This window comes from Glandiceps talaboti, chromosome 5 (assembly GCF_964340395.1).
Source record: "Glandiceps talaboti chromosome 5, keGlaTala1.1, whole genome shotgun sequence".
In the NCBI taxonomy this organism is placed as follows: domain Eukaryota; kingdom Metazoa; phylum Hemichordata; class Enteropneusta; family Spengelidae; genus Glandiceps; species Glandiceps talaboti.
In genome coordinates this window covers 17,587,501-17,614,913 of record NC_135553.1, presented here as the reverse complement: position 1 = coordinate 17,614,913, position 27,413 = coordinate 17,587,501, and the positions used below count along the sequence as shown (strand labels likewise).

The 27,413-nt window shown below is 36.3% G+C and overlaps 2 protein-coding genes across 4 annotated transcripts; both read left to right on the top strand.

Moving 5' to 3' along the window:
* Window positions 1–536: 536 nt before the first annotated feature.
* Window positions 537–10,850, top strand: LOC144435657 (cytochrome P450 1A1-like). 2 transcript variants are annotated; one of them, XM_078124255.1, is made up of 10 exons: window positions 537–629; window positions 4,752–4,922; window positions 5,181–5,354; window positions 6,317–6,410; window positions 6,902–7,057; window positions 7,633–7,853; window positions 8,243–8,362; window positions 8,765–9,004; window positions 9,725–9,823; window positions 10,000–10,850. In XM_078124255.1, the coding sequence occupies exons 2-10, from the start codon at window positions 4,757–4,759 to the stop codon at window positions 10,245–10,247; spliced, it is 1,518 nt and encodes a 505-aa protein (XP_077980381.1). In that variant the 5' UTR covers window positions 537–629; window positions 4,752–4,756; the 3' UTR covers window positions 10,248–10,850. The 2 variants fall into 2 exon arrangements, with proteins under 2 accessions (XP_077980381.1, XP_077980382.1); XM_078124256.1 differs by lacking the exon at window positions 537–629 and adding an exon at window positions 3,100–3,236.
* Window positions 10,851–13,416: 2,566 nt separating this feature from the next.
* LOC144435808 (very long chain fatty acid elongase 4-like) lies at window positions 13,417–25,707 on the top strand. Of its 2 annotated transcripts, none has more exons than XM_078124433.1 (7): window positions 13,417–13,536; window positions 21,009–21,196; window positions 22,934–23,017; window positions 23,350–23,406; window positions 23,864–23,978; window positions 24,437–24,564; window positions 25,423–25,707. In XM_078124433.1, the coding sequence occupies exons 1-7, from the start codon at window positions 13,476–13,478 to the stop codon at window positions 25,654–25,656; spliced, it is 867 nt and encodes a 288-aa protein (XP_077980559.1). In that variant the 5' UTR covers window positions 13,417–13,475; the 3' UTR covers window positions 25,657–25,707. The 2 variants fall into 2 exon arrangements, with proteins under 2 accessions (XP_077980559.1, XP_077980558.1); XM_078124432.1 differs by lacking the exon at window positions 13,417–13,536 and adding an exon at window positions 17,996–18,156.
* The last annotated feature ends 1,706 nt before the right edge of the window (window positions 25,708–27,413 follow it).

Here is a 27,413-nt window from a genome sequence, read left to right as displayed (position 1 = left end):
ACAGTGACATTCCGTTGCATGACAACATAGGTCTTTGACATCTCTACATTGGGTACTTCGGAATTGTTTGTAACAGGTACGATTGAACTGTCAACAAGTTTTACTATGACATGTCTATTTTATGGTCTTTGAGATATGAACTTTTATTACTAATCTAGAGAAGGTGATTGGATATTAGATCTCAGATGATGTCTTTCCCTGGTCTTTCATAACGTCATACACTAAGAATAGAGATATGTGTAAACTTTGAAATGTATTTAAGTTGGGTTTTTAGCCCATCTCAGGAGGAACGGAGGCGGGATTGGTCATGTAATAAATCAACCAAGTGGTTAGCTTGACGTTCGTCGAACCAGATACGTATGTTTCGTTGTGAGTTCTACTCAACACAATCCAAGTCGGTACGGTACCTCGTAAAAGAAATGGTTTGAGAAGAAACGAGTTGGTCGAACGCTGTTAGTATTACTCATAACTTGTGACTACCATGACGTCATTCTATTTGCACGTCACCTGAGTTCTTATCACGGGACCACTACATGTCATAGTTTAAAGTTCAGATTGCAGAGTGGAATTTCTATTCAGTCTATTCGCAGGCGTGGCACGCTGAGGTGACAACAGGCATCGCCAACAAGGTATGTGAAGTAAACTATCTACAGCGTACCGTTTTATAGTGTAGTCAGAGCACAGAACGTTAACGTTGCTTTGATAATATAGCATGTTCACTGCTGTAAATTATAACGGTCGGTTATAGCCATAGAGGGTCATAGATTTCATTCAGCCTTTCCCTGTTTATGTTAGTTGTTACACAGTTGACTATTAATACTCACAGAAACTTGTTTCCCGAGATACGTTTGAGAATACTATAAGAATCGATAATATTGAGATACCTGGCAAATAATATATAGCAGGGGTAAAAAAAAACAAGGTTTCTAGGATCGCACACCGCGTAATTTAAACAAGGCTTGCAACAGAACACTCGGTCTTCGCGATACGTAATAAAGAGCGTCGCAGTAACATGTCAACGAATGGTTAACATAATGTGACAGTACAGGTATATTCGAGTACAATTATGCAGTAGATATCGGTACATACAAAACAACAATTTTAGGGATGCGAAGCTCCGAGGACTGTAAGAGATAGAGAGTCTATCACAGAACGACACCATGAACTTTCAACCAGCCTTTATACCCCAAACGACCTTGCCTTCAATCAATGTGTTGCGAGTGCTAGAGTTGAACGGTATACAGTGTAAGTATGGATAGTTCTGACGTTGCACTCTAACACTCACACTCTCATATACTCTCGCGCGGGATCGTTCAGGTCCAAGTCGGGAATTAGTCACGACTGAGAAGAGATTTCGGCTTGCCAGAAGCACTTGCCCGAATGCTCCTGGATGTTTTAATTCTCATACAATGGAATTTACACAACGACTAAAAATAGAAAATCACACCATACGGTCATGCCATCATAAAAGTTTTTATATACTTTTCTTTAACCAATCATGTGAATTTCAGTTACGTAGACACAAAATTGTTTTCTTCATTTCGCCATGCATGACGTCAGGAATCGGTTGATGTCTTTGATCCCAGAAACCCATGCTACCCCAAGTATGTCAATACTATCGATATCTTATTGTATTCAGGAATATATCTTGGTAAACAAGTGTCTGTGGTAATACTACATACTACTGCCTTCACCAATAACATAGGAATGTTTACTTCAGGATTACACCAAAAGTAGACCACTATAGTACATGTACTACAGTAGTGGGCTGATGTTCAGACAACAAATGCTATGGCATGTAACAAAAGTCGTTCATTAGATATCTCGTGAACACCACCGTGAATATATGACGTCATGCTTTTTAGTCCCCGCGGACGAAGTCCGGAACGGGGACTTATGGATTGGGTTCCGTCTGTCCGTCCGTCCGTCCGTCCGTCCGTGCGTCCGTGCGTGCGTCCGTCCGTCCGTCCGCAGCCGATTCTTGGAGATGCCTGGACCGATTTTTTTCAAACTTGGTACAGGGGCAACATCCTATATGGCATACATATGCACGTCAATTTGTTTTATGATACGATCCAATATGGCCGCCTAGCAACCATTTTGTTTGCGAATTTTCCCTGTCTAAAGCCATAACTCAGACATGCTTTAACAGATCTCATTCAAAGTTGGTATTAGGACAGTGTTCTATGACATACATGTGCATATTCATTGTTGTCATGATACGGTCCAATATGGCCGCCTAGCAGCCATTTTGTTTGTGAATTTTCATGTCCAAAGCCATAACTCAGACATGCTTGAACATATCTCATTCAAAGTTGGTATTAGGACAGTGTTCTATGACATACATGTGCATATCCATTTTCATTGTGATACGATCCAATATGGCTGCCTGGTAGCCATTTTGTTTGCGAATTTTCATGTCCAAAGCCCTAACTCAGACATGCTTGAACAGATCTCATTCAAAGTTGGTATTAGGACAGTGTTCTATGACATACATGTGCATATCCATTTTTTCGTGACACAATCCAATATGGCTGCCTGGCAACCATTTTGTTTGTGAATTTTCCATGTCCAAAGCCATAACTCAGACATGCTTAAACAGATCTCATTCAAAGTTGGTATTAGGACAGCGTTCTATGACATACATGTGCATATCCATTTTCGTCGTGATACGATCCAATATGGCTGCCTGGCAGCCATTTTGTTTGTGAATTTTCCATGTCCAAAGCCATAACTACAAAACCACAAGTCAATCTCTCAGTTCGTTCACGATTGTGCGTTTTATGTAAAGGTTGTGACCTTAGACTATAAAAAACACTTAATTGAAAAATTTACAACTACAGTAAATGATAAATGTATAGTAGTTGTGGAATGGGTCCCAAATTCTGAATTTCACGAGTAAAATGACCGGTCAGTTTCTCCAGCTGGGGGAGGGGTGGATTCTTGAATCGGGCCCACAGAAAGTCACTGACCCCCCCTGTAAAACCAAAACAAGCTGACCCCCCCCCCCCCCACATCACTTAATTCTAAAACATGATCACCCCCACCCCCCACCCCCCCAACCTATATATCATATTAGCATGTTGGTTGAATGCATGATTGACCTCTTGGGGTGAGGGAGTCTTTGGGGTTTTTCGCCTGGCGGATCTGGAGTTTTCTGCTTCTGTTAAGGCAATTTTTAGGTTATTCACAGCCTCTGAGGTAATATTTCCAAGCTTCGAAAAGCTAACCTAAATGTAAGTTTTAATTAGTTTTAAATGAGTTTCCTATGCCACATAAAATGGGCCTGTAACATTGGTATAGGAGCATTAATATTGCATGTATAGTAAAGTCACCGGTATGTTCTAGAACTTTAGGTGGTCATACCTCGTGTATAATAGAAACTGGAATCTGATGAGATGTGGTGATTTGTAGTGTCAATAACATGCAGTGTCCAAAATAGAAAGTGTATTAATCCCTTCTAACAAGTTTATACTGACGAGTAGAACACTTTAGATTAACTTCTTTTATAAATTATCTATGAAGATTACCATTACGAAACCTTCAAGTAGACTTTTGCCCCAAAGTGCATTATAAGTGAAGCATTGATTGTGAAACAGCCAAGCATTTACATCGCATGTGCTGTAACTAGTGTGGTAGCTAGGTAATACATGTATATGTATATGTATAGTTATGTTCGAACTAATAAGTAATATTAAAGAATTCATGTACGAAACAGGGATAACAACAAATATTTTCAGGTACTACATTTCAGACAAGGCTATATGCCATTGTAGAAAGTTTTTTTTCTTCCATCACAAGGTCATTGAAAGATAAAATTATAACGAGTACTAGAATTATTTAGACAATCTTCAGAAAATGTAGAAGTTTACAAAACCATGTCCAATGTGTTTATTTACTGACAAGCAAGAATCATCAATCACTTCACGTTATTATTATAGTCTTTAATTCGGAAAACAACGTCCATATAAATATATGTTACAAATTAAATAAGCTACATGACTGATGTTCTTAAATATAACAATTTTAACATATAAATTAAACAAAAAGTAACTGTACTTGTCTCATAATTCCACCATATGGGATCTGAAATACAGTAAATCACATGTACCTCTAACTATACTGTTACAACTTACTGCGAGTCGTCTTCTCAAACTAAACACTTGCTTTCTCATCAGGGCATCAAACGTATACATCCTATTCGATACGAACATACAGCTTGCACTACTTCGTTTATCATAACCTAACAATAGGCGTACAGCATTGTTATATGCAACTTTCAATTTTCTCATTATCCTTTCCGTATGATTGAGCAATAGTGGCCCTCCATACAACTGATAGCAAAACGTTTTAAACAAAATACACTTCACATTAAAGGTGCATTTGGAGAATTTTCTCATAAGCATATTAGCAGATATATAAACAGATCTGATCTGCCGTTCAATGTCATCATCGTCTCGAAAGTTATTAGTCAACAAGAAACCCATATGTTTTTTTCTTAGCAACAACCCCTAGTCTAACTCCATTCAAGTATATTAAAGGAAAACGACGAATCTTAGTTTGAGCTAGAGTAACACACATACAATTGGTCTTTTTACTGTTAAATAAAATGTCACGAGTCTCACCATAGGCACTGCATATATTAATCAGTTTCTGTGTTCCCTTGCCAGAAGGACTTATAAGACAAATATCATCTGCGTACATTCAATGATTTATGAAAATATTATTCTTGTTTTATCATTGTTTTCCAGCCAAAATGATTTCTGCAATCATAGGCCACCTCTTTAGTATACTATCAAGTCCGACATATGTTCTTTTAATACTGCTTGGTCTGTTGGTATGTCGTCTCATATATGGAATTATCAAACCCGCTGGTTTTCCCCCTGGACCAATCGGATGGCCTGGTATAGGCAGTGCAATGTGTAAGTTTTCAGTTTTTATCTGTCAGCATCCATACATTTGAAAACCGCTATAGAGTTGCATAATAGACAATTCTTTGAACGTTGTCACCATTTCTCTCGTATTCATTAGAATAATGTATTTGTCTTATTTTCCATATGTAATAAGTTCATTATCCATACTGTGAGGGCGCTATGTCACAGAAAAAAACACAATAGGATTTCAAAATGGGGCCTGGGGAGATGGACCATAACGTTTATTTATTCTTTGACTATTTGCAGTGCTTGCCAAAGACCCGCATATCAATTTGACGAAACTGTCTGAAAAGTATGGCGATATATTCACTCTGAACATTGCACTTGCTCACTGTGTTGTGCTAAATAACATTGAGTTAGTCAGAGAATCACTTGTCGCTAAACAGAACGAATTTGCTGGACGACCCTATATCTATTCATGTAAGTATCACATGAACCTCTTGTAATTTCTAAAAGAACCCCTTTCAACATTATCTGAAGTATCGCAGATAACCGTGTATGATTAGCATCTTGTATCATTGCACCGAGACATTCTTAAAATGTAGGTGCATTTCTTAATTATGTTTAGAAGACCCAGACAAATCATACTCATCAACTATGCATCATGATGCTTGAGAAGCTTGACTACTGAGACAATACAAAGTTGGAGGCTTCACACCTCTTGAAACATGACCCACACAATGCCGACACCAGTTGTTGGAAAAAAGAAAGAACCGTATTTGTGATTACTACTGAGCATATAGGACTGAAATTTGATGGGGATGTTCCTAGTGATATATAGGTGAAAACTGTTCTTGACATGACATGACACGACACGACACGACATGACATGACATCATAGGTGATATGCAAATTAGATATAAAATCGCATTTTTATGGTTTAATAGTCTTAAACGCCAAAAGTATTGGACACTGAAATTCAGTTGGTATGTTTCTGGGGATGTTTGGATAAACAAATGTTTATTACCTGATTTTCAAATTATTGATATACAGTTCTTTAAAATGCTGTTTTGGGTTTTAAAAAATACCGAATTCCAAAACTCCTAAGTTATGATTGGTCTTGATATTGTTAGGGATGTTTCGATAATGTACTATTTGATACAAGATGGTATGACCCGCACAGTAGTTACAAGTGTGATTTTTGTTCAAAAAGTTTACTTGTTGTCAAATAGGTTTGATAGTTTCTAATGATATTCCCAGGGTTGTCTAGATGATGAAATTAATCAATACAAGATTATGTAATCGATGTTATCATATGTAATTTAGTTGTGGAAATGTTATTTTTCATAATCTAAGACCGTAAAGCTTGGATCAACCTTTGGACACAAAGTAGTCTAATTATGTCATTAGTGTTAATTGTCTAATGGGAATCTCTATTTTAGTGGATATTATTTCCGAGGGCGGGAAAGACATAGCCGCTGCCGACTTCACTCCTACATGGAAATATCACAGGAAATTAGTACACCAAGCAATAAGGCAAGTTTTTAAATCACCTTTACAAAAGGCTGGTTTAAGGGGAATCTTTATTTTAGCATGCAAAAATTCTGAAGGCGGGAAAGACATAGTAGCTGCCGACTTCACTCCTGCATTGAAATATCATAGAAAATGAGTACACCAAGCAAGCAGTAAGGCAATCAAGTTTGTAAATCATATGTAAAATAGAAGGTGATACAGATTACCTCTTTAAGAGTCGCTGCATTTTCTATAAACAAACAAACAAACAATTTTGATAATGCATATATATCCTCATGTCCATCGGAAAATTCTATTTGAAGTTTTACCGAACATTCTTTATCATTCCATCATGAATGTAAATCAACACGAAAACTGTCAATCTAAAATTGATATGAAATATTGTCGTTTCAAACCATTACTTTTAATTGAAATTTCTAGTAATTGCGTCTTTTTCGGTTTGTTATTAACGTAATAATTCGTTCTTGTTCAAATTATATCTTTTACAACTCCAGAAATTACGCCAGTGGAGAGCAATTAGAGAGAACTATAAGAGAGGATGCTCTTCCACAATTGATGAAGACTGTCGAAGCTGGAGAACCCTTCGATCCGACACCAGTGCTATTTACGATGATTGCCAATGTCATTGCTAACCTGTCCTTTGGCAAACGGTAGGTATGCTATGTCTTACGTCATACACATTGATAAGTCATCATTGCATGTATGAAAATCGTAATCTTTACCACATCTTAACATTTAATTTAGCTACTTATAATAACAACTTTAACTAGATATCTAAATTAATAGTGTATATTTATATTTCAGTTACCATAGTAACTAATAAAATAAACCTAATGAGAATGTAGATTGCAGTGTTTGTGTATTATCATTATACCAAGTGCATCGGTCTCAAGTTATGAATAAGCCTGTTGTACACATTGGGCAATGAGCATTTGGGAAATTCCAGCACCTTATCACAATACACCGTTTTTTATTTTGACATTTTTAACGCATATGCTGAGCAACGCAGAAGCAGTCATTCTCAATGTGACGTAAACTCATTTCATATATCAACAAAGCCATACTAAAAACATCGATGAAAAGTCCATTGATCGGTCTTTTTATTATTACTTCACGAAATGTTAATACCAACCATAAATTCAAATATTGATATTTAGCCTACTTATCCATAGATGATACCAATAACTTCACCATTCCCATTTATAATCTCTTTATCTTTAACAAGGTATGCCATAGACGACCCTGAATTGAAAATGATAATGGATATGTTCAATGAATTCGTCGAAGCGCTTTCTGGTGGTGGGTTGTTGGGTGATCTCATGCCATTGTTTCGTTACATGCCATTGACCAGTGGAGAGAAAAAGTTCAGAGAAGTACTTGGCAAATTTCTGAATCTCATCCAGGAGAAGATTGATTATCACAAGGAAACATTTGACCAATATAAAGGTATGTATTACTTTCTATTTGTTATTTGTTGTTCATTTATGATCGTACGTATTTCCTTATAGACAATGCAATAGATAAATAGTTAGGGCTGTGTAAGTAGATACAAATGTAGCTATGTGGGTACATTGTAGACAGACAGGCAGAAAGGCAGGCGGGCAGACAGACAGACAGACAGACAGACAGACAGACAGACAGACAGACAGACAGACAGACAGACAGACAGACAGACAGAAAAAAGACAGACAAGTACGTAGGAACCTATAGAACTAAGAACGGTTCGAAGAAACCCTTTTTATTTCGTACACCTAATTAGGAAAACTGTGACATCAGTTCATTGCTCTAGTGATCGAATCATATGTATTTTATACTTTGTTGGTGATTACTGATAGACAACCACCGTGACCTGATAGACGATCTTCTTCAATCTAAGCATGAAGCAGAAGGAACTGAAAAAGCTGGATTAATCACAGATGTACATGTCAGACAGACCATAGCTGACGTATTTGGAGGTAAAGCTGGTGTATAGAATTATGTCTTTGAAAGTATGTGTAACCATGGAAGTATATACTTCCATGGTGAAGCGATATGCAAAGGGGATAGCACATCGCAGTAACTGTAACTTTACGTAAAGACCTTGGATTGATTTGTCAGTCAAAGCTAAATATAGCATGAAGCTTTTTCCAAAGTATGCTTTGGCTGGGTAGAACACCTTGCAGACATGGAACCTGTTATGCTTATAGCAAAAAACCTAACGTTTCATGTGGTTAAAGTGGTCCACACTCATATAATATGTTAATGTCGGTAAAACGCAGACGTTAGCCATTGGCAGAATCGCACAATAGAAAGATACCCGCATCACATAAATCTCTCGGTCATATTCTATGAATCTCGTGTATTTCTTTATTCTACAGCTGGACTAGATAACACTGTTCACGCTCTAAACTGGTGTGTTGCCTATCTAATGAATTACCCGGATGTACAGGCTAAGGTGCACGATGAGATTGACAACGCTATTGGTCGAGATCACGCTTGCCAACTTTCAGACCGGTTAAGACTGCCATACTGTGAAGCTGTCATACACGAAGCCATGCGAATCCGTACTGTGGTCCCATTGGGAGTACCACATGCAACCACATGCGACACATCTGTTGGTCAGTAATATTGTATACAATGTTTATAAGCAATAAAAACTCGCCTTGGCTAAGAACGTTGAAGACAGGTATATCAACACAATGTATATAATTACTACCAATGACATATTTCACAATTCTAGTAAATACCGTATTTTTGGAAAGTTAGAATTGTCCATAGCCCATTGCGTTGCTTTGTTCTTTTATGTCCTCACTCATTCCTTTATTTTCATCTATCTCATATCATGCTTCTTCGATGATCTCATATCTACGTATACTAGTACTGTATGTGGTTCATCTAATTCGTTGAAATTGAAACTCTCCTACTACCCAGGCGAACCTGGACTCGCATAAACCTTGTAACTCACAATTTCATACATTTCGAAGTTTCATTCATATTCCTTTCCATTAGTATGACAACCCGTAACACCAAAGTAAAGCATTTTCTGTTTGTATGACAGTCATTTAAAGCATCCATATCAAGTGTAACAATATACCGTTCCATTTGCTAATTGACAATATCAGAAAGACCACATACTAGATAGGCTTGTAAATAAACCAATTGAAACAGGATACTTTTACACCTGATATGAATGTTATAAACGAGTGTAGCACATAGAGGAAGGAAGTGCTTTACTTCTGATCAGTGTTTAATACTCGTTGCAGCAACCACAATGTTTATGTATGATCATATTCTTGACGGGTCAACATCTAAAATGCCATGAATATAATCACTTTTAGGTGGATATTGTCTTCCACGAGGTACATGGATAATGATTAACCATTGGAAGATTCATATGACACAGAAAGAATGGAAAGATCCTGAAGAATTTAGACCAGGTATATTTCAATATTAACATGTATTTAGAGTGGTCTTAGTTTAAGTCACAGCACACAAGTCATACACGCAATCATGCATACACACGAATGTATATACTTTGTATTTATACCATTATATTCTTTTAAAAAAATTTAATATACAAATATACATGAATGTTTTTTTCTTCCTCTCACAGAACGGTTTCTGACCCAAGATGGTACCTTGATCCCAAAGGCTGAAAGTTTCATACCATTCTCGGCTGGTAGAAGAGTATGTGTCGGTGAAGCTCTGGCCAAAAATGAGATCTTCCTTATGTTTGTCAACATTTTCCAGAACACCGTTTTTACTGTACCCCCAGGAAGTAACCCACCATCCCTAAAATCAAATTGCGAGGCGGGAGCGATTCGAGTACTTCCATACAAAGCAGTCGCTAGAAAGCGTTGATAAGAGAACACGGAATGAAAGTCTTTAACTTGACACCCTACTGTAAGTTGTGTACAACCAACACCAGTATTACTCTTTTAGTCAACTGACGAATCGCATAGCTATATTAAATATAATCACTTTATTAAGAAATAGCAGTGAATAAATCATACGAAAAATTAGAACTGGTTGATTTGATTTTATATGTAAATTTATGACAAACATTGTATCACAATATATCGGCTCAAATCATACCAGTATTGGATGCAATTCAGTGGGATTACATATGTAGAAAAATGAATAATTACTCACATTTCGCAGATTCGCATAAATATAATTGTTACCAAATCGATATGTAAATAAAGCCTGTTGGTGGTGTTACTTATTTTTCAAATTTCAATGAGTTCTATAATGACACAAATGTTACGAACATTTGACAAAATGATAATATATGTGGAAAGACATTCGCCTTCATTCTTGTCTTTGTTGTCCCATCCACACGCTACATGGAAATATGTTTTCTGTTATAAATTAGATGATGATGCAGCTGGTATTTCATAAAGTTCATTACTTTCTGTCAATTTGTAGGGCGGGCAAATATTGAATAAATCGGTTAGCAACCAATGTAACAAAATATATGTATACATGTGTTCCTTCATGTACGAGATGAATGAAATTAAGAATAAATGGTGGTATGGTCTTAGAAGAAGTGAGCACTAACTAGTATTAAAATATTGCTAACATTATTCTTAAAGCGTTCTGTTTTAGATGTATCTCCAAGTCGACTTGATGCAATTTTTAATCACTTGCCTTTGACAACAAGCGTTGTCCATCTTCAAACGGTAATAGTAGATGACAAGTTAAGACCGCTACAACATGTTTCTATTTTAGTCATGTAGATGTCTTACGATTCGAATTCATCCACTTCAAATCTGAATTCGTGAATTGGATTTGAACTGTGTACAAAAGTCGGTGTTGGAAATGTAACATTAACGATCAATTCGGTGATCTTATGATGGGTGTTGCTTGCATACTATATGACGTATTAGCATAATTGATTACATTTACAAATCGAATTATGTTTATCAGTTATGCTAATCTCACATGATTTAAATATTCATTATATGGCAGATAGATATACGACGATATGTGACGTGACGTGTCAACACATGACGTGACCTGACTTGATGTGATGTATGATAGATATATGCATTACATTGCCAGGTATCTACTGCCACTGTGCGATTCTATAGATACATTCTTTGTAACAAGTAGGCCTTAAGTCTTGTTTATGCAATGGTGGTTGTGGCTTTCATATTACTGACTAATTTGCATAATTACTGATAGTTTCCAGTAATGAGGAGATATATTCCTCATGGTAGCCGGGAATTCCATCTAGGTGTCATAACACACATCATTCCAACTTTTGGCATATATACATAATTAGTTTTATAGTTAAATGATATCGATATTCATAAATATTTGCTCAGAGCTTCATCTCACTTAAATGATAACTCGATTATATGACATTTATACCCAATATATTTGATTGAAGTGACTTGCCACGTTGAAAGTGAAAGAGTGGAGTTCAGTTTAACTCTACCAAACAACGAAGTTTATCCCGACCGCTCCAGCTTATAACAGCTCCTGCCATGACACTGAACACATCACGTCAGGATCAGTCATCATCACTTTGCCTTCTCGGTGCATAAGTTTATAAAAGAATATTATTATTACATTATTCTCGTATAGCCTATATACATTAATTTACATATATTACAAAGTTATGGCTAAGAGAATATGTTACTAAGATCTCTGGGCACAGCAAGTAGATCATGTATCTATACAAAGGGTCACTATCATATCTGTACTTGCACACGGGATTACTTGAACTTTAGAGAATTGGTTGAGTGGACATCACACAGGTTTATATTCAAAGCCCGGACAAACACAATCAGGACAGCAGAGAACTGAGCATATGTACTCGTTCAACTCATTTCCCATAAACGTGGAGAGCTACTCTGCTCTCTTACAAGTGTTCTCCCATTTATTGTCAATAAAGTCCAAATTTACATAATGAATAACTAATAAACACCATACAAGAGCTAAGAGAGGGAGTTGTGATGTCCCTTGACCACTCCAAACATATATGATCAATAACAATACTGTGTGAAATGTATGTTGTACATAACTGGCTTTAAGGTACTCATGGTGGCATCATCAGTACATATTATGACCCTGAGTACAGTTTACTGACCCCTCAATCAGAGTACATGTAGGGCATAATATGACCAAGTATGGAATTAACTAGAACACGAATATGTCATCGGTAACAAATATATCAATATGTGTGATAACTTTAAAATTTGTGCATAAATTCGCTGATGATTATATTTCTTTTATCAATATTACAGCTGACTGCTGTTCACTCCAGTGTAGCATCTTATAACAGCTTATTGAATTCGCTAAAAACCTAACAAGAAGATTGGACCCTCGAAATAGTGAGTTACTAATGTGTGGTTTCGTAACGGTATTAGATTCATGTTATAGACATTTCATTGATCGGTACTTTTTGGGAAGTTATACCTGGAAAATTCTGTTGTTTTTTTCTTGCGACAAACTTTTCGACTAGCAGTTGTACAATAAATTTTAGCCGATGGCATTTATTCTTTTATTCTATGATGATCGCTTCTTTTTAGCCTCCATCTGGCACAACCCATGGGGTGCGTCCGTCCGTGCGTGCGTTCGTTCGTTCGTTCGTTTATCCTCATTATCCCTGATAACTAATTTCAACCAAACTCGGTACAAAGGTAACATGTGAGACACGTGCCCGTCCCTTTATTTTGTGACTGAATGCAATAATATGGCCTAATGGCAGACATATTTAGCCCAGATGTTTACTCTATGATGATCGCTACTTTTTTTAGTTGTCCAGAAATTTTGTCTTCCTTACTTTCGAATTCACTGTCACATCTATTGGGCTGTTCAATGATATGTGCTTTCCGATATCCTTGTGGCTAATGGCTCTTTGTTTTCCTCGGTCAAGATTACGATTGGCCTAAAATCTTCCCAACTTTGTATACAATTTTATGCTCGCTATTGCAATGCCTGACGCTACAACACAGTTTATTAGAAACTCTGTTAGAACACCCAAACCGGAAGTGACGATTACTGACCACGGAAAAGTATGTGTTGCTAATTTAGCCGTGACCTAGCAACAACAGCTACTTGAAACGCGTTCAGATCACTATGGCGGGTCTGTTACTACCTAAAATGAGGGAGCTCTTTGTATGGGCAGACAGTGTAGCAGGTAAGAGTAAACGTTCATTGCAGTTGAGTAAACAAATATGCTTAAGCCTTATCAACAATGTATTACTTAACATTACAGTTAAAAACCGGAGACTGAAATATTACACTGTGACATATATATGAAACAGTCCAGGGATTAAAATTTGACGGGGTGAAAGGTCGACTGATTGATAGTATAATGACAGCATTCACACTCCACGAACCATTTTCCCTATGTCAACAATTCACCTAGAGAAATTAGCTAGACCTACTATCTACTTGCCTTCTGTATTTGACTATGCTTTTGTTAGCTGTAGTTACCTATTCTCGTGTTCACTTTTCATTCACCTATGTTGAACTCGCAGAAATATCGCCATAATACTCACTGTTTCACACCTCTAAAGTTCTCTCCTGAGTCTATTACATGTAAATGCAGCGACAATTTGTCTCTGTTTTCATGACTGTTACCGACTACAACGTGTATTCCTACCGAGTTGGTGGGTCACACGTGTGAGTATCACGCTAGATATATGCTGCTAATCTCACACGTCCCATTAACTTTCCCTACACTACCTGAGTACTTGTTAATCGAAGATCACTGCCAGAAGATCTAAGTTTCAAACTTCCATTACTATACCCAATATTTTCCTTTCTTGACATACAGACATATTTTCTTACTGGTTACTGATAGGGCAGTGCAGTGGCAGTGCAGTGGTAGTGTCAATCAATTTGCGTGGATGCTAAATAGACTCGGAAACTTATTGCTAGTATGTAGTTTTTGCACACCTTGACAGATAGAGGCTAACTTGGACGCTTGCTCGAATTCTGTTCTAGTAAAGTTACGTCTGTATACGTCCCAAGTTTGATGCATACTCAGTGTTTTAATTATGGAGGTATACTTCCCTTATACCTCCGTGATTCTATCAAGGTTAATCACGGGCTTGTTGAAACCCATTCTCCATAGAACATATGCCTTTGATGTCCTATTGTAGACGACGTGTACGATTTTTCACGGACCGATGGCCATATACATATGTTACCAATGGCAATATATAATATTACTTGTAAGCTACCATGGCGTCATTCTTTTTATACGCGTAAGTTCTTATCACGTGAGTTCGGGTGGAAGATCAGCACCTCTATTCGCATGCAAGTCACACTGAGCACTGAGGCAGCTAATAAACCGGGCTAATAAACGTCAAACAAGGTATGTTACAACATGTTGCTTGTAAGCTATTTACAACGTACCGTTTCATAGCGTAGTCAGAACACATTGTGTTGTATTGAGGGTTCAAACCTGAGATTGAGGTCGGCATGTTTATTGTTGTAAATATTATATGAATTATGTATATAGCCATAAAAAGTCATAGCTTTCATACAGCCTCCCCTTGTATGTGAACACCATTTTAACTGATAATGAGAACGTTTACTTCAGTTAAGACAACTGTAGTTCACGTATTACTGTTTTGGGCTAACGTTTCAAACAAATACAATGGCGCGTAATGGTGAACACTGATTTAACAATAACTGCAGGTGTCGCTCATTATTAAAGTATACCTGTAATGACCTTTGACATATTTTCTCCGACCCTTTGTAAGTGGTAACCAGTGTTAGTGATTCGTTACTTTTCCTTGCATTCGGATAGGGGTCAAAGGATAAAATTGTACAAGTCTGACATTTCAAGAGAAAATCAGCTGAATTCAGGATATTTCTGATACATTTGATAAATTTTATTGTGAACCCATTTTTGTCAATTGTATACTATGACTCGACTACATTGAAACAATAGTATTAGTAAGACAATCTTAATAGAAAGGTCATTCAGATATAACATTACAACGACTACTGGAATTATTTAGACAAGCTTAAGAAAATGTAAAATTCGACAAAAACATGTGTTGATCACTTCACAGTTGATATGGTTATTCTTGTTTTAACTTTTTTTATCCAATCGGATGGCACGTTATAGGCAGTACAATTTGTAAGTTTTTAGTTTTTAGCTGTCACCATCCTTACATTTGAAAACCACCAGTGTTAATTAATTCAAGGACATTGGAACTCACATGCACACACATACATTTATATACATTGTATATAACTATTGTATACTATGTACGTATTGTTTAAAATGAAAGATACTTGATTTGTGTTTTCTACCTATCACAGAACGGTTTTCGACCCAAGATGGTACCTTAGTCCCAAAGGCTGAAAGTTTCCTGCCATTCTCAGCTGTTAGAGAAGTATGTGTCGGTGAAACTCTGGCCAAGAATGAGATGTTCCTTAGGTTCGTCAACGTTTTTCAGAAAACCATTTTCACAGCACCCCCAGGAAGTAAACCATCATCCCTGAAGCCAAATTATCAGGCGGCCACTGTTCGACTATTTCCATACAATCAAAGCAGTTGCCAGAAAGCGCTAATAAGAGGACCAGGGATGCAGGTATTGAACTTGACACCCTACTGTAAGTTGTGTACAAACAACGTCAGTAGTAGGTTAAATGTAACTTATCAACGAATACCAGTGAGTTAATGATACGACAAATTATTAGTGGCTGATTTTATCTGTAGTTGATGTTCAGATTTCAACACAATATAACAGTCGTATTAGACAAATCTGTATCAAAGGGATTGTACACGTACACAAAAATGAACAATTACCCATGTTTATTATCTAATCCAGGTGTCATTAAAGCCTGCAGGTGATGTTACTTATTTTTTCAAACTTCACTAACCATTAAATTGACACAGATGTTACTCCATAACTGAATTTACACAATGTTAAAGGTGATTCAAAATGCTCACATTTACTATCGCTAATTTGCTACACGACATGTTTGTGAAACGCATTCTGGTTTTAAAACTTTTAAAAAGCGTCTGCAAACACCTTAAAATGACCTTTTTTCAGTCAGTTCCCTTCGAATTTACTTCGAGAGTTTTCGGGTATTTCCGGTCCCATCTAGACCATGGGATTTTATGACGTCATAAGGAGTACGGCGTTAACACTAAGACTATGACGAGCGTAGTCACTAGATGAATAAAACTCAACAGCATTGTGAAAAAATACATTGCTGGTGGTTGTAATAGACACCAGTAAACAAAAACTACAGTCTACATGTCTTATTAACCAACATTTACCGATATTTACTCACACTTTCTCACTAATTGTCAGTGTCTGTGTGTATAAATGCTAAAATATTATCTCCCCATATTATGACAAAATAAATCAAAACGGCTAGACTAGACATACATAAACACTTGTAATGTCGCGTGTTTCACATTCATTGTGTTTCAAATGTATCTCCTAGTCGATTCATTGCAATGTTTAAGCAAATAAGATAACAGAATAAAGGGAATGATCGCATTCTTTAGTTTTTACAATTCAAGCACAAGTATTACACATCTTCTTAAATATTTGCTCAGATTTTCATCTCACTTGAATGAAAAATCGATAGCATCTTGATATATATGCCCAATATATTTGACTTCCCACGCTCAAAGTAAAGATTGATGTTCAGTTTGACTCTGCCTCAGAACACTATAGAGTTACAATTCTCTAAGCTCTGCCATACAGCGAAGGTTATCCCCGGTTTCCTCCTTCATTACACAGAACACATGATGATCACTGGCTTCTTGGGACATTTAAGTTTAAAACTTAAAGAACTATACAGAAAACATTAATTCACATGTATTGCGAAGCGATGACTGAGTGAATTTATATCCGAATATATGTGATAACTTTGTGCACAAATTCGCTAAAACTTCCATAGCACTGAGTTGTTGGAAATATCCTTGCTGGCTTTCATTGTGCACCTAATCTTCTGTGTGTGTGAAACAAAGGTTTAATTTGATACAGTGATTATATTTCTATTATCAATATCACAGCTGAGTTGTTCACTCCAGTGTAGCAGCTTATAAAAGCTTATTGAATTCGCTAATCACCTAACAGCCGTTGTTGATTAACATTCGAGAAGCCTAGACCCTCGAAATAGTGAGTTAATAATGTGTCGTTTCGTAACGGTATTTGCCTCATGTTATAGACATTTCATTTTTATGACACAAATATGTATATAAGATTTATAAAACCATTGTGCAGAACTTTATGTGTTAAAGTGGTCATATGAATGAGGATTGGATATTTATTTTGGAGTTTTGATTTATAAAACAATTGTATTTATTATGTAGCTGAATATGTCAATTTATATTATTTATAAAATAATTAAAACTCTTATCAAGTGATTCACAATTGCCGATTGTCACTAAATGAATATTAAGCGGTCAATACATTATATTATATTATATTGAATCTAAGGTACTTGCATCAATTTTTTTTTTCAATACGGGGAAATATTGCATTTAAGTCAATAGAAAAAACTCGGATGTCAATCAGACCTACTTATGTATTTGAAACTCCGCCCACTTTACAGTTAGCAAAACCTTAAGTTATCATTCATAAAGTCATATTATCATAACAACACAGCTGGTTTCTGTGCGTGCCGCCAACACGTGAGACTACCGGCATACTTCTCCGTATACGCGACTATTTTTAAGCAACAAGCAACTACCTCGAACTCGTTCAGATCACTATGGCGGGTCTGTTACTATCTAAAATGAGGGATCTCTTTGTATGGGCAGACAGTATAGCAGGTAAGAGTAAACATTCATCGCAGACGTTGAGTTTGTCTGCGCTATTTATTACAGAGATATGGTCTAGTACTCGCCCACTGGCAGGTGGATATTCATTTACATGAGCTTTATAATATTTGAAGGATGCTCTTTTTAATATCTTGCATGTAAGTGTCATCGTTCGATTCCACTGATATGATACTGCAATATACACAGCTGTAGAATTCGAATTATTGCAATTGTCATATTAATTAGTGGTTTGTGAATCGCCAATATCTATATCACTTTGGTTAATATGATAAAAGATATTAATTGCTCAACCCAATAGTCGTGATCGTTATGTTTGTCATTTGGGAATATCCGTACGATTGATAGCATCGGGAATACTGTTAACAGGCCTATAAGAAAGCACGTTGTCGAGAATTCTCCATGCTTTCGCCCTCATTTTAAGCACGTCTTATTTACAGTATTTTGTCAGGAAAATGACGTATTTGATTCCCCCATAGGAGAAGCATAATTGACATTATTAATCTATTTATGCATAGCATATACCTCATTTGCTTTCGATGAAAAAAATTAAAAAGTAATATTTAGGGTCATATTTCGGCTATCAATTACCATTTGCAACCTGTCTGTATATTTCCTACGTTTAAAGAGATCTATTTATAACGCGCTTAAATATAGAACATGACTTGTGGCTGTACATCATTTCTCCACAACGCCTAAAATAGAAGAACGCCATTTTTGGGAGAAGCGGAATGTAAACGTATAAATATTAGTTGTATACAATATTAATAATTGTCTGGGGATTGTCCACAAGAAGAAAACGACACGGTATATTAATAGTGATATTAAGGGGAGTGTCAGTCACCTCGATAGCAATCATGTCAACTCTACAAAACCGCTACTCTATCCACGCTGTTTATTTGTCCTTGGTTGTCTTTTTTCATGTAAGGGACGTTTCATTACAGCTGCCTTCGATTACCTGACAAAAACGATGCATAAAAAGTGCATACACTTGAGTACACTGTTGTAGATTGTAGAATTATTCATGCATGCGTGTGTGTTAGCCAGACAGTTATAGATTTAGAGATAACGACACGGGTAGCCTTTTGGGAAGAATTTATTTAAATACTACTTATATCAAATTTCTCCTATCAATAATCATTGATGATATTCATGATTATATTATTTATTTTTGTTTGTTTGTTTGTTTGTCTGTTTGGCTGTGTGTTTATTTGTTTGTTTGTTTGTTTGTTTGTTTGTCTGTTTGTTTTTGAAACTACTATTTAATATGTCACTATAATAAAGATATTGAGTAATGCATGCGCCATGATGGAACACATCCAATCTGTCGTTCTGCTGGTAGTAATACAGATATATATATTTCGGAAGTTACGTCAGTGTGTCCTTGAACTGCAAACACAAAAGACATATTAATTCAGTTAAGGAAATTATCATTTACAGATTGTTCATTACTTTTCATATCTCAATAACAGCCCGACAAGCGCTCATGAAGCTAACATAATACGTGTATAGTACAAAAGTGTTACGTTTCATGTACACTGTTGTGTGGTATTTCATGTAGTAGCTGATTCCACGTACAGACAGGCGGCAGCTAACAGGCAGATTTGTGGTTTTCATTGATTATATGTTATTTCAGAACAAAAAATGATGTTTTTAATAGAATCGCACCCCCCACCCCACCCCACCCAGTATTACGGGAGGGGTGATTAGCTGTTCTAATGTGTCTTTCCACTGATGGTGACGGATATCGCCCCCACCCTCCCTCCCTCCCACTGGGTTTCAACTTGCCCGCCAGCCCACTGCCATCTCATACTTGTCTGTGATATTGGGAATGATTTCATCATTCCCCACCAGGAAAAGGTTTGTGCTATCTACAATACTAGCAATTCATTTTTGACGAACACAGTGTATGCCCCTCCTCCACAATTCCATGTTTTCCCCATTACTCCTACTGTATGAAATTCAGGACTTCTCTGCCACAATTCTTCCTTGATTGCTCCCCTCCGCTCCCGGTCCTCTATCGATCGAGAAAAAAAGTGCCCACCCATTGAAATATTGCATATACTAGTAGTAAGAAGAGCTTTTTGCAAGCACAGCTTTCGTTAACTGCACATGCACATACATGTGCCATGGACGATGGAGGGCATTGATGTGACAAAACGACTACGAAGAACACAAATTATTAAATTTCGAATGCGAAAATTATGACTGGCTTAACACACGTACTTCGAAATGCCTTCTATGTTGCTTGTGGATATAGTATGGTAGGGTTACCTTGTGTTGCAGTGAGTATCAAATTCATTACGGACAAGCTCTCGTTCAAAAATTCACCGTTGGAACAACCACCAGTTTTACCACCCCGTTTACACAGTCATACATATGTTTTACATACATGCACCTTCTTTTGTCCCCTTCGATTCGTCAGCTCTTGAAATTGTATAGAGTTAATTACAAAGAATTAATTATTATTATATTACTGGAGATCACTCCCTTTCTATTGTACTATATCAAGCGGTCTCAGGACATATGGTTAACCTTCGCCCCCCCCCCCCCCCGGCTTCGCCCTTCCTATTGTACTGTAACAAGCTGTCTCGGGACATATTCTATATTGCACTGTTACAGTTGTCTCAGGTCAACTGGACATTTCAGTATTTCTGCAAGTCAGTTAGCTATCAGATCATTATGTATGTAACACATGCACTATATATTCAAATTCAGGAGGGGGGGGGCTAACTGTTTTAGTTCAGTACATAAACGACTGAATCATAGTAAAAGTAGACAGCTTTGCCATCGCTGTTGCAACCGTGTTCTTACAATGTAAATATATTTCTTCTTTTCCTCTGCAGATGACCGTACAAATGAATGGCCTCTAGTAAAATCGCTTTACCATCCCTTTATGATGACGTCACTGTATCTTCTCGTCGTGTGGCAAGGTCCTAGATTGATGGAGAATAGAAAACCACTAAGTATGCGATATACAATGGTCGTTTACAATGCTTTCTTAGTGTGCCTGTCGGCCTTCATGTTCAAAGAGGTAGTCAAACACAAGTATTTGCGTTGTTCCTTCACGATTTTATCTCTCTCTCTCTTCTCCCCTGTGACGCATGACGTTTTCACCAGATTGTTTTCCTTTGTCGTTAAGATAAATGTAACTGCGAGTCTTCGTCTGTGTAGTGAAGTTATTGTCTTTGAACAGAAAATGTGGATTATATACCCTAGTCGTTCTACGTCACAACAACCCGTGTGTACGTCACTGGTTTTGCGGTGCTCGAAAGTATGAATCACAACGTTCCAAATCACCATTATTTTCCCCCTCTTTTCATACATTATGCTAGAGAAGGTATAGTATATTATTCCCCAATATTTTTCTTCAATTCAGCAGGAAAATCGCGACATAGGGCTTTGTCAAAACTCGTCTAGCGACTCGTAGTGACAAGGACCCCTTAGGTCACTCGGGTTTTCCTTGGCTGAATAAAGATTAATGTGAGGGAATAATATATAATTATTGTCTCTATATCTGTTTCCTTTAGTCGACCCTTGCTATAGGTACCATGTACGTATCGGCTGTACTTTTTCTCCGTTGTCCCTCCCGGGTAATTGAAGCATATGTCATGGATTTGTAATTACCGTGTTTGGGTTCAGACATGACACTGTTTTATACATGTCACCAAACATCCAGTTGGAGAAAATCTTATTATTGCAATAGCTGACATGGGTGTCAAGACAATAATTAATAAATAAAACACAACAACAACAACAACAACAACAACAACAACAACAATTTAGACGTGCTTCCATAAATTTACGCCATCTCGTTTCAATAGGTAGTGCTATCATTTTTGCTGAGAATAAGAGAGTTTAGTGATGAGGGCATCACATTTTAGATAAAAATGACATGACTCTACATGTTTAGTATTTTATAAAATAAAAACGCGATTTTTATTTATAATACTGACATAACCAAAAGCCTTCAATACATTGGAACGTACACAAGGGTCTAAATTTACGTAATGTGTTATCGTATATTCATACTTGAATTGTCAAATGCTATCAATACCGATAGTTTCAAATAGTGCAACAAAACCCTCGAAATTAATGGATTAATCGTCGCGGGAATTAATCATTTCCCAAGAATCACCACAGTACAAATCCCTCACCGTCCAATTGAAATGTCATTGCATTTCAATTAATTATCATTTTGTAAGCAATTAAAATTTGATGTGATAACATCAGCTGCAATTATACCTTTTTACGCACGATGAGTGACGTCACCAACGTACTGCTTATTGAAGTATCATCTCTTACGAAAGAAGTTTGTGACTATCCTCCGTGGAAGGATTTATCACTCGCTATTATGTATGATTAATACACTTGCAGGGTAGTTTATAGACAATTATTTGTACTCATTGTTTTAAAAGACTGATATGACGACAGGCGTAGAATTATTATGAATAGCAATCAATTTATGTTGCCTGTGTGAATTACATTGCGTCGTCATGTTCATCTTCAAAAGTACGTGTCTATGTGTTTTAACTAACTCAACTAACTCACTGACTGACTGATTGATTACTAATGATACCTACAAAAGAGTAAATAATTAGATATGTCTGTCTGTACGTACGTACGTATGTATGTATGCTTTTCTGACTCTCTCTCTCTCTCATCATTATCATCATCATTATAGCTAAACATTACTAAAATGTATATTGATTATTATTGTTCATTTAGTTTATCGTCGTATTTGTTTTGTTTTTTCAAATTCAAATTACAGTTTGTGATATCATCTTGGCCTAGGAAAGATTTCAGCTGGGTGTGCCAATCAGTAGATTACAGTGACAACCCGCTAGCACTTCGTGTAAGTAAAGATAATGTGTATCATATGTATCCACAGCTATATCTATTTCCCTAGAGACTGATATATTTGTTTACATCACAAAACATGGTCTGACCGAAATTTATTGTAACAACGCAATAGTTTCCATCATATAACAAAAAATACCAACTCTGGGATTTTTAAAATCATTAGAAACAATTTATTGCAAGATACACAACGAACACTGTACAGTACTCATAACACTATCCATTTTGGGATTTTTTCTGTTTGGCTCTGCCAATTTGTGGAGTCAGCATATCATGTATTACGCAATATCTTGAAGAGTTATTATACTTCTTGTTTTAATTTTACAGCTAGCGGGAGCATGTTGGTGGTTTTATATATCCAAATACATCGAATTTCTTGACACAGTAAGTCATATTTTGTCAGCGTTGCCCTTGTTTCTTGTGTCGATCAAGACAAAAACACAATTTATGTGTACAGCCTGTCAATAAAATGACAACGCAAAGCAAATTAACCAGAATTGTCAGTTAATCGTATCAGAACACTGCATGGCAATAAAATACATGTATAGAAAACTCAAAGACTATATATTTAGCAGTTATTAACAGTGTTGAACGATGATAAAATCTACGACTGTTCGATAAAATTATTTTTTTGAAAATCATAAATTCAGACATGTCAAGTTTAAATTTGATAAGCGTATGTTTTCGTAAAATTCATTTTCTTATACTGTAATAAGTTAACTACAAACCTATTTCAGGGATACAAATTAACAGAACCGTCGAACACTGTAAAGTATTCAATGTTTTATACTCCATTCGCTTTGAATATATGCATAAATGTAATACAATTGTCCACTGTTAGTTTATTTTCATAGCACGGAAGAAAAACGAGCAGATTTCAGTTCTACATGTATACCATCACTCTACCATGCCTTTATTGTGGTGGTTGGTGACGAAATGGATTGCAGGTGGAACAGGTAACAATAGCCAATGAAATGATTACGAGATCGTAGAAATGTTCATGTCATCATTGCAAGTCAAAGAATGGCCCAGTGATTGAAGAAAGGGTGGCTAATCACAGTATTTTATGATGATTCTTATTTATGACGTTAAACCACAACTCATATGATACCTTCTGCTGATCCATTAAATTCAGTTACTAATCTATACATGAACACTTTAATACGAGCCTTAATTTAGAGCGGTATTCTAAATCTCGGCAAAACTTACACATGCCTTGTCATGGTAGAACTAGTTGTAAAACTCATAAGACAAAACTCTGAGAAATAATAATGTTCGGTCACTGAATGATTCGATCGCAAAAGGCCTAAACTATTGTTAAAATTCATCATTGGTAAACGGCATCATCACTGCTATAAACTTTCGTCAGAAAGAAAAATACGATAGCTTATTATTTCCCTTTGTATTTCTACAGCATTTTTTTCTGCTATGGCAAACTGTTTGGTGCATACAATTATGTATAGTTATTACAGCTTGTCCGCAATTGGTCCTCATATGCAACCGTACCTCTGGTGGAAGAAATATTTGACGAAAATGCAGATGGTAAGCATGGATAGGTCTATCCTATTGGTGTGTACCTTGTCACGTGACATTGTTTCCACCAATCATCAACGGTATCGAGTAGCTATTAGATTAGGGTATCTGCAAATCGGACACATTGAATGGTGCATTACAGGAAATGTGGTATCATTCACAAACCCCGTACGATAGCAATTACAAATAAGCCTACAGTCCTTTGCTGATCAAGCTCCGTTTTGACTGAATTTCAAAATGGCTATTAGCTACATCTGATACAAAATTAAAACAACATATAAGTCGTTATCACACCTACATTCTACATCTCTTCTCTAGTTAGTTATATATTGGCATGAAATTAGGAACAGAAAAGAATTACATATTAAATGCAATTGTTGAAGTCAAAACCCAACCTTTCCATTTTGCTTTTTATAAGTTCCAGGATGTTTATCTTTAGTTAAAAAACAGTGATGGAGAGTTCATTCAAGATACAAATAGTATTGCTGTGCTATTATATAAACATCCTATCTGTAATTTACCTTTAAAGTGGCCATATGAATGAGTATTGGGTATTTATTTTGGATGTTTAATTTATAAAACAAGTTTATCATGGAAAATCAATGTAAAACAACATATATAGACCATAAAATGGTTGTTATTGTACGTACAATAACAAACATTTTATACATTTATTAATCTTCGACAATGTATTGAGTTACAAACAAGGACTTGACATATCTTGTTTCACATTGATTTTTCAAGTAGGAAGCCATGATAAAATTGTTTTATAAATCAAATATCCAAAATAAATACCCAATCCTCATCCATATGGCCTTACATGTCTAAAATCTGAATCGAAAATGTTTTGGTTTGTTTGTATTTCAGGTCCAGTTTATCATCGTGGCCTGTCAGACTTCCCTTGCATTGTACAGTCGGTGTGGCTATCATGCATTCCCACTGTGGCTACTCTTCTTCTACATGATCTCCATGTTTCTTCTATTTGCCAATTTCTACAGGGTGGCATATTTAAAGCGGAGAGACACCTCCAAACGAACTGTAACAGCCAACTCATCTAATTCTACAAATCATTCAACTGTTCATGCAGAGAAAAGGGATTAAGAAATAGATGTATTGATACATAACTGTGACCACGAAGGCCATATATATGCAATGCCACCATCCAATATTTAAAGGGGTCGTACCATACATACATACATACATACATACATACATACATACATACATACATACATACATACATACATACATACATACATACGTATATGCGTGCGTGCGTGATCGCATGCATACATACAGACAGACAGACAGACAGACAGACAGACAGACAGACAGACACACACACACACACACAATTTACAGACTGAGGGGTTGACGCTCAGTATTGTAGATATGAAAGAGTTTTATAAAACGTTTGTTTTTAAAGCAAATCATGAATTGTAAATTATTAAGATAAGTGATAACAGTAAGGATAATTGTAGCCAGTTATTTTACATCAAAAGTATTAAAGTGTACGTTTTCCAGATTCACTATAGCATCAATTATAACACAATCAATGCAAATTGCACAATAATGTCAGTTATGATAATGCCTACAAAGACAGGAAGAGTTAAATCAGTATTAACCTGAACATTTGTAAACTGTGTATTATGTACTCAGAAATCAGTGGTAACTTGAACATTTGTAAACTGTGTAAATGTATTCAGAAATCATTGGTAACTTGAACAGTTGGGCACAGTGTAAATGAACTCAGAAATCAGTGGTAAGGTAACTTGAACATTTGGATACGGGATAAATGCATTGAGATGTCATTGATAACTTGAACATTTATACACGGAGCAAATATGCTGTAAAATCAGTGGTATCATGAATATCTGTACTCTGTAAACGTACTGAGAAATCAGTGGTAACATTTGGATACAAGTTAAACTTACTAAGAAGATCGAATTAAGATCGAATTATGCATATGATACATTTTTTAAGATAAATAAAATATGCATTTTTAACAGTCAATTTGAGAAAATGTATTATTATTTTTTTTATAATCCTAAAATGGAGAATTAAAACAAACATTTCATTTTAATAACCACTTAAACAATCCCATTACTGGCCTGAAAGACCTAGTCGTTTTCGCTTATCAAATGTGTGTAGCGAGTATATAGTTTGCGTAAGCGGGTCAATGACTGGACCTTTCAGACTACACCCATTACCAAATAAGGACATTAAGTCGTTCCCATCACCATATATGAGGTATCACCTCAACTACAAATAATCTAGTCGTGGTTACTCTGAGCCTTACAGGATGGCTATTCTTCCAATTACCTCAGGTTTTGTATTAACACAACTACAAATAATCTAGCCTTGGTTACCCAGATCCTTGCACTGGGAAAGACTGTCATTGTACTCATCCCAGATTAGATATTACCACAACTAAAAATGATCTAGTCTTGGTTACCCAGACCCTTACAGAATGGCTATCCTTCCAATCACCTCAGATTAGGTATTACCACAAGTACAAATAATCTAGTCTTGGTTACCCAGACCCTTACAGGAGGGCTATCCTTCTAATCACGTCAGATTAGGTATTACCAAAACTACAAATAATATAGTCTTGGCTACCCAGATCCTTACATAAAGACTATCTTTGCACTCTTCCCAGATAAGGTTTACCACCACTACAAATAATCTAGTTTAGGTTACCCAGAACCTTGCACTGAGAAAGACTATCCTTGCACTCATCCCAGACTAAGTTTTACGACAACTACAAATAATCTAGTCTTGGTTACCCTGATACTCTGATACTCTGAAAGCCAAATTTGCTCGTTTTCATTGAGTTCGTAGTCAAAACTACCGCCAGT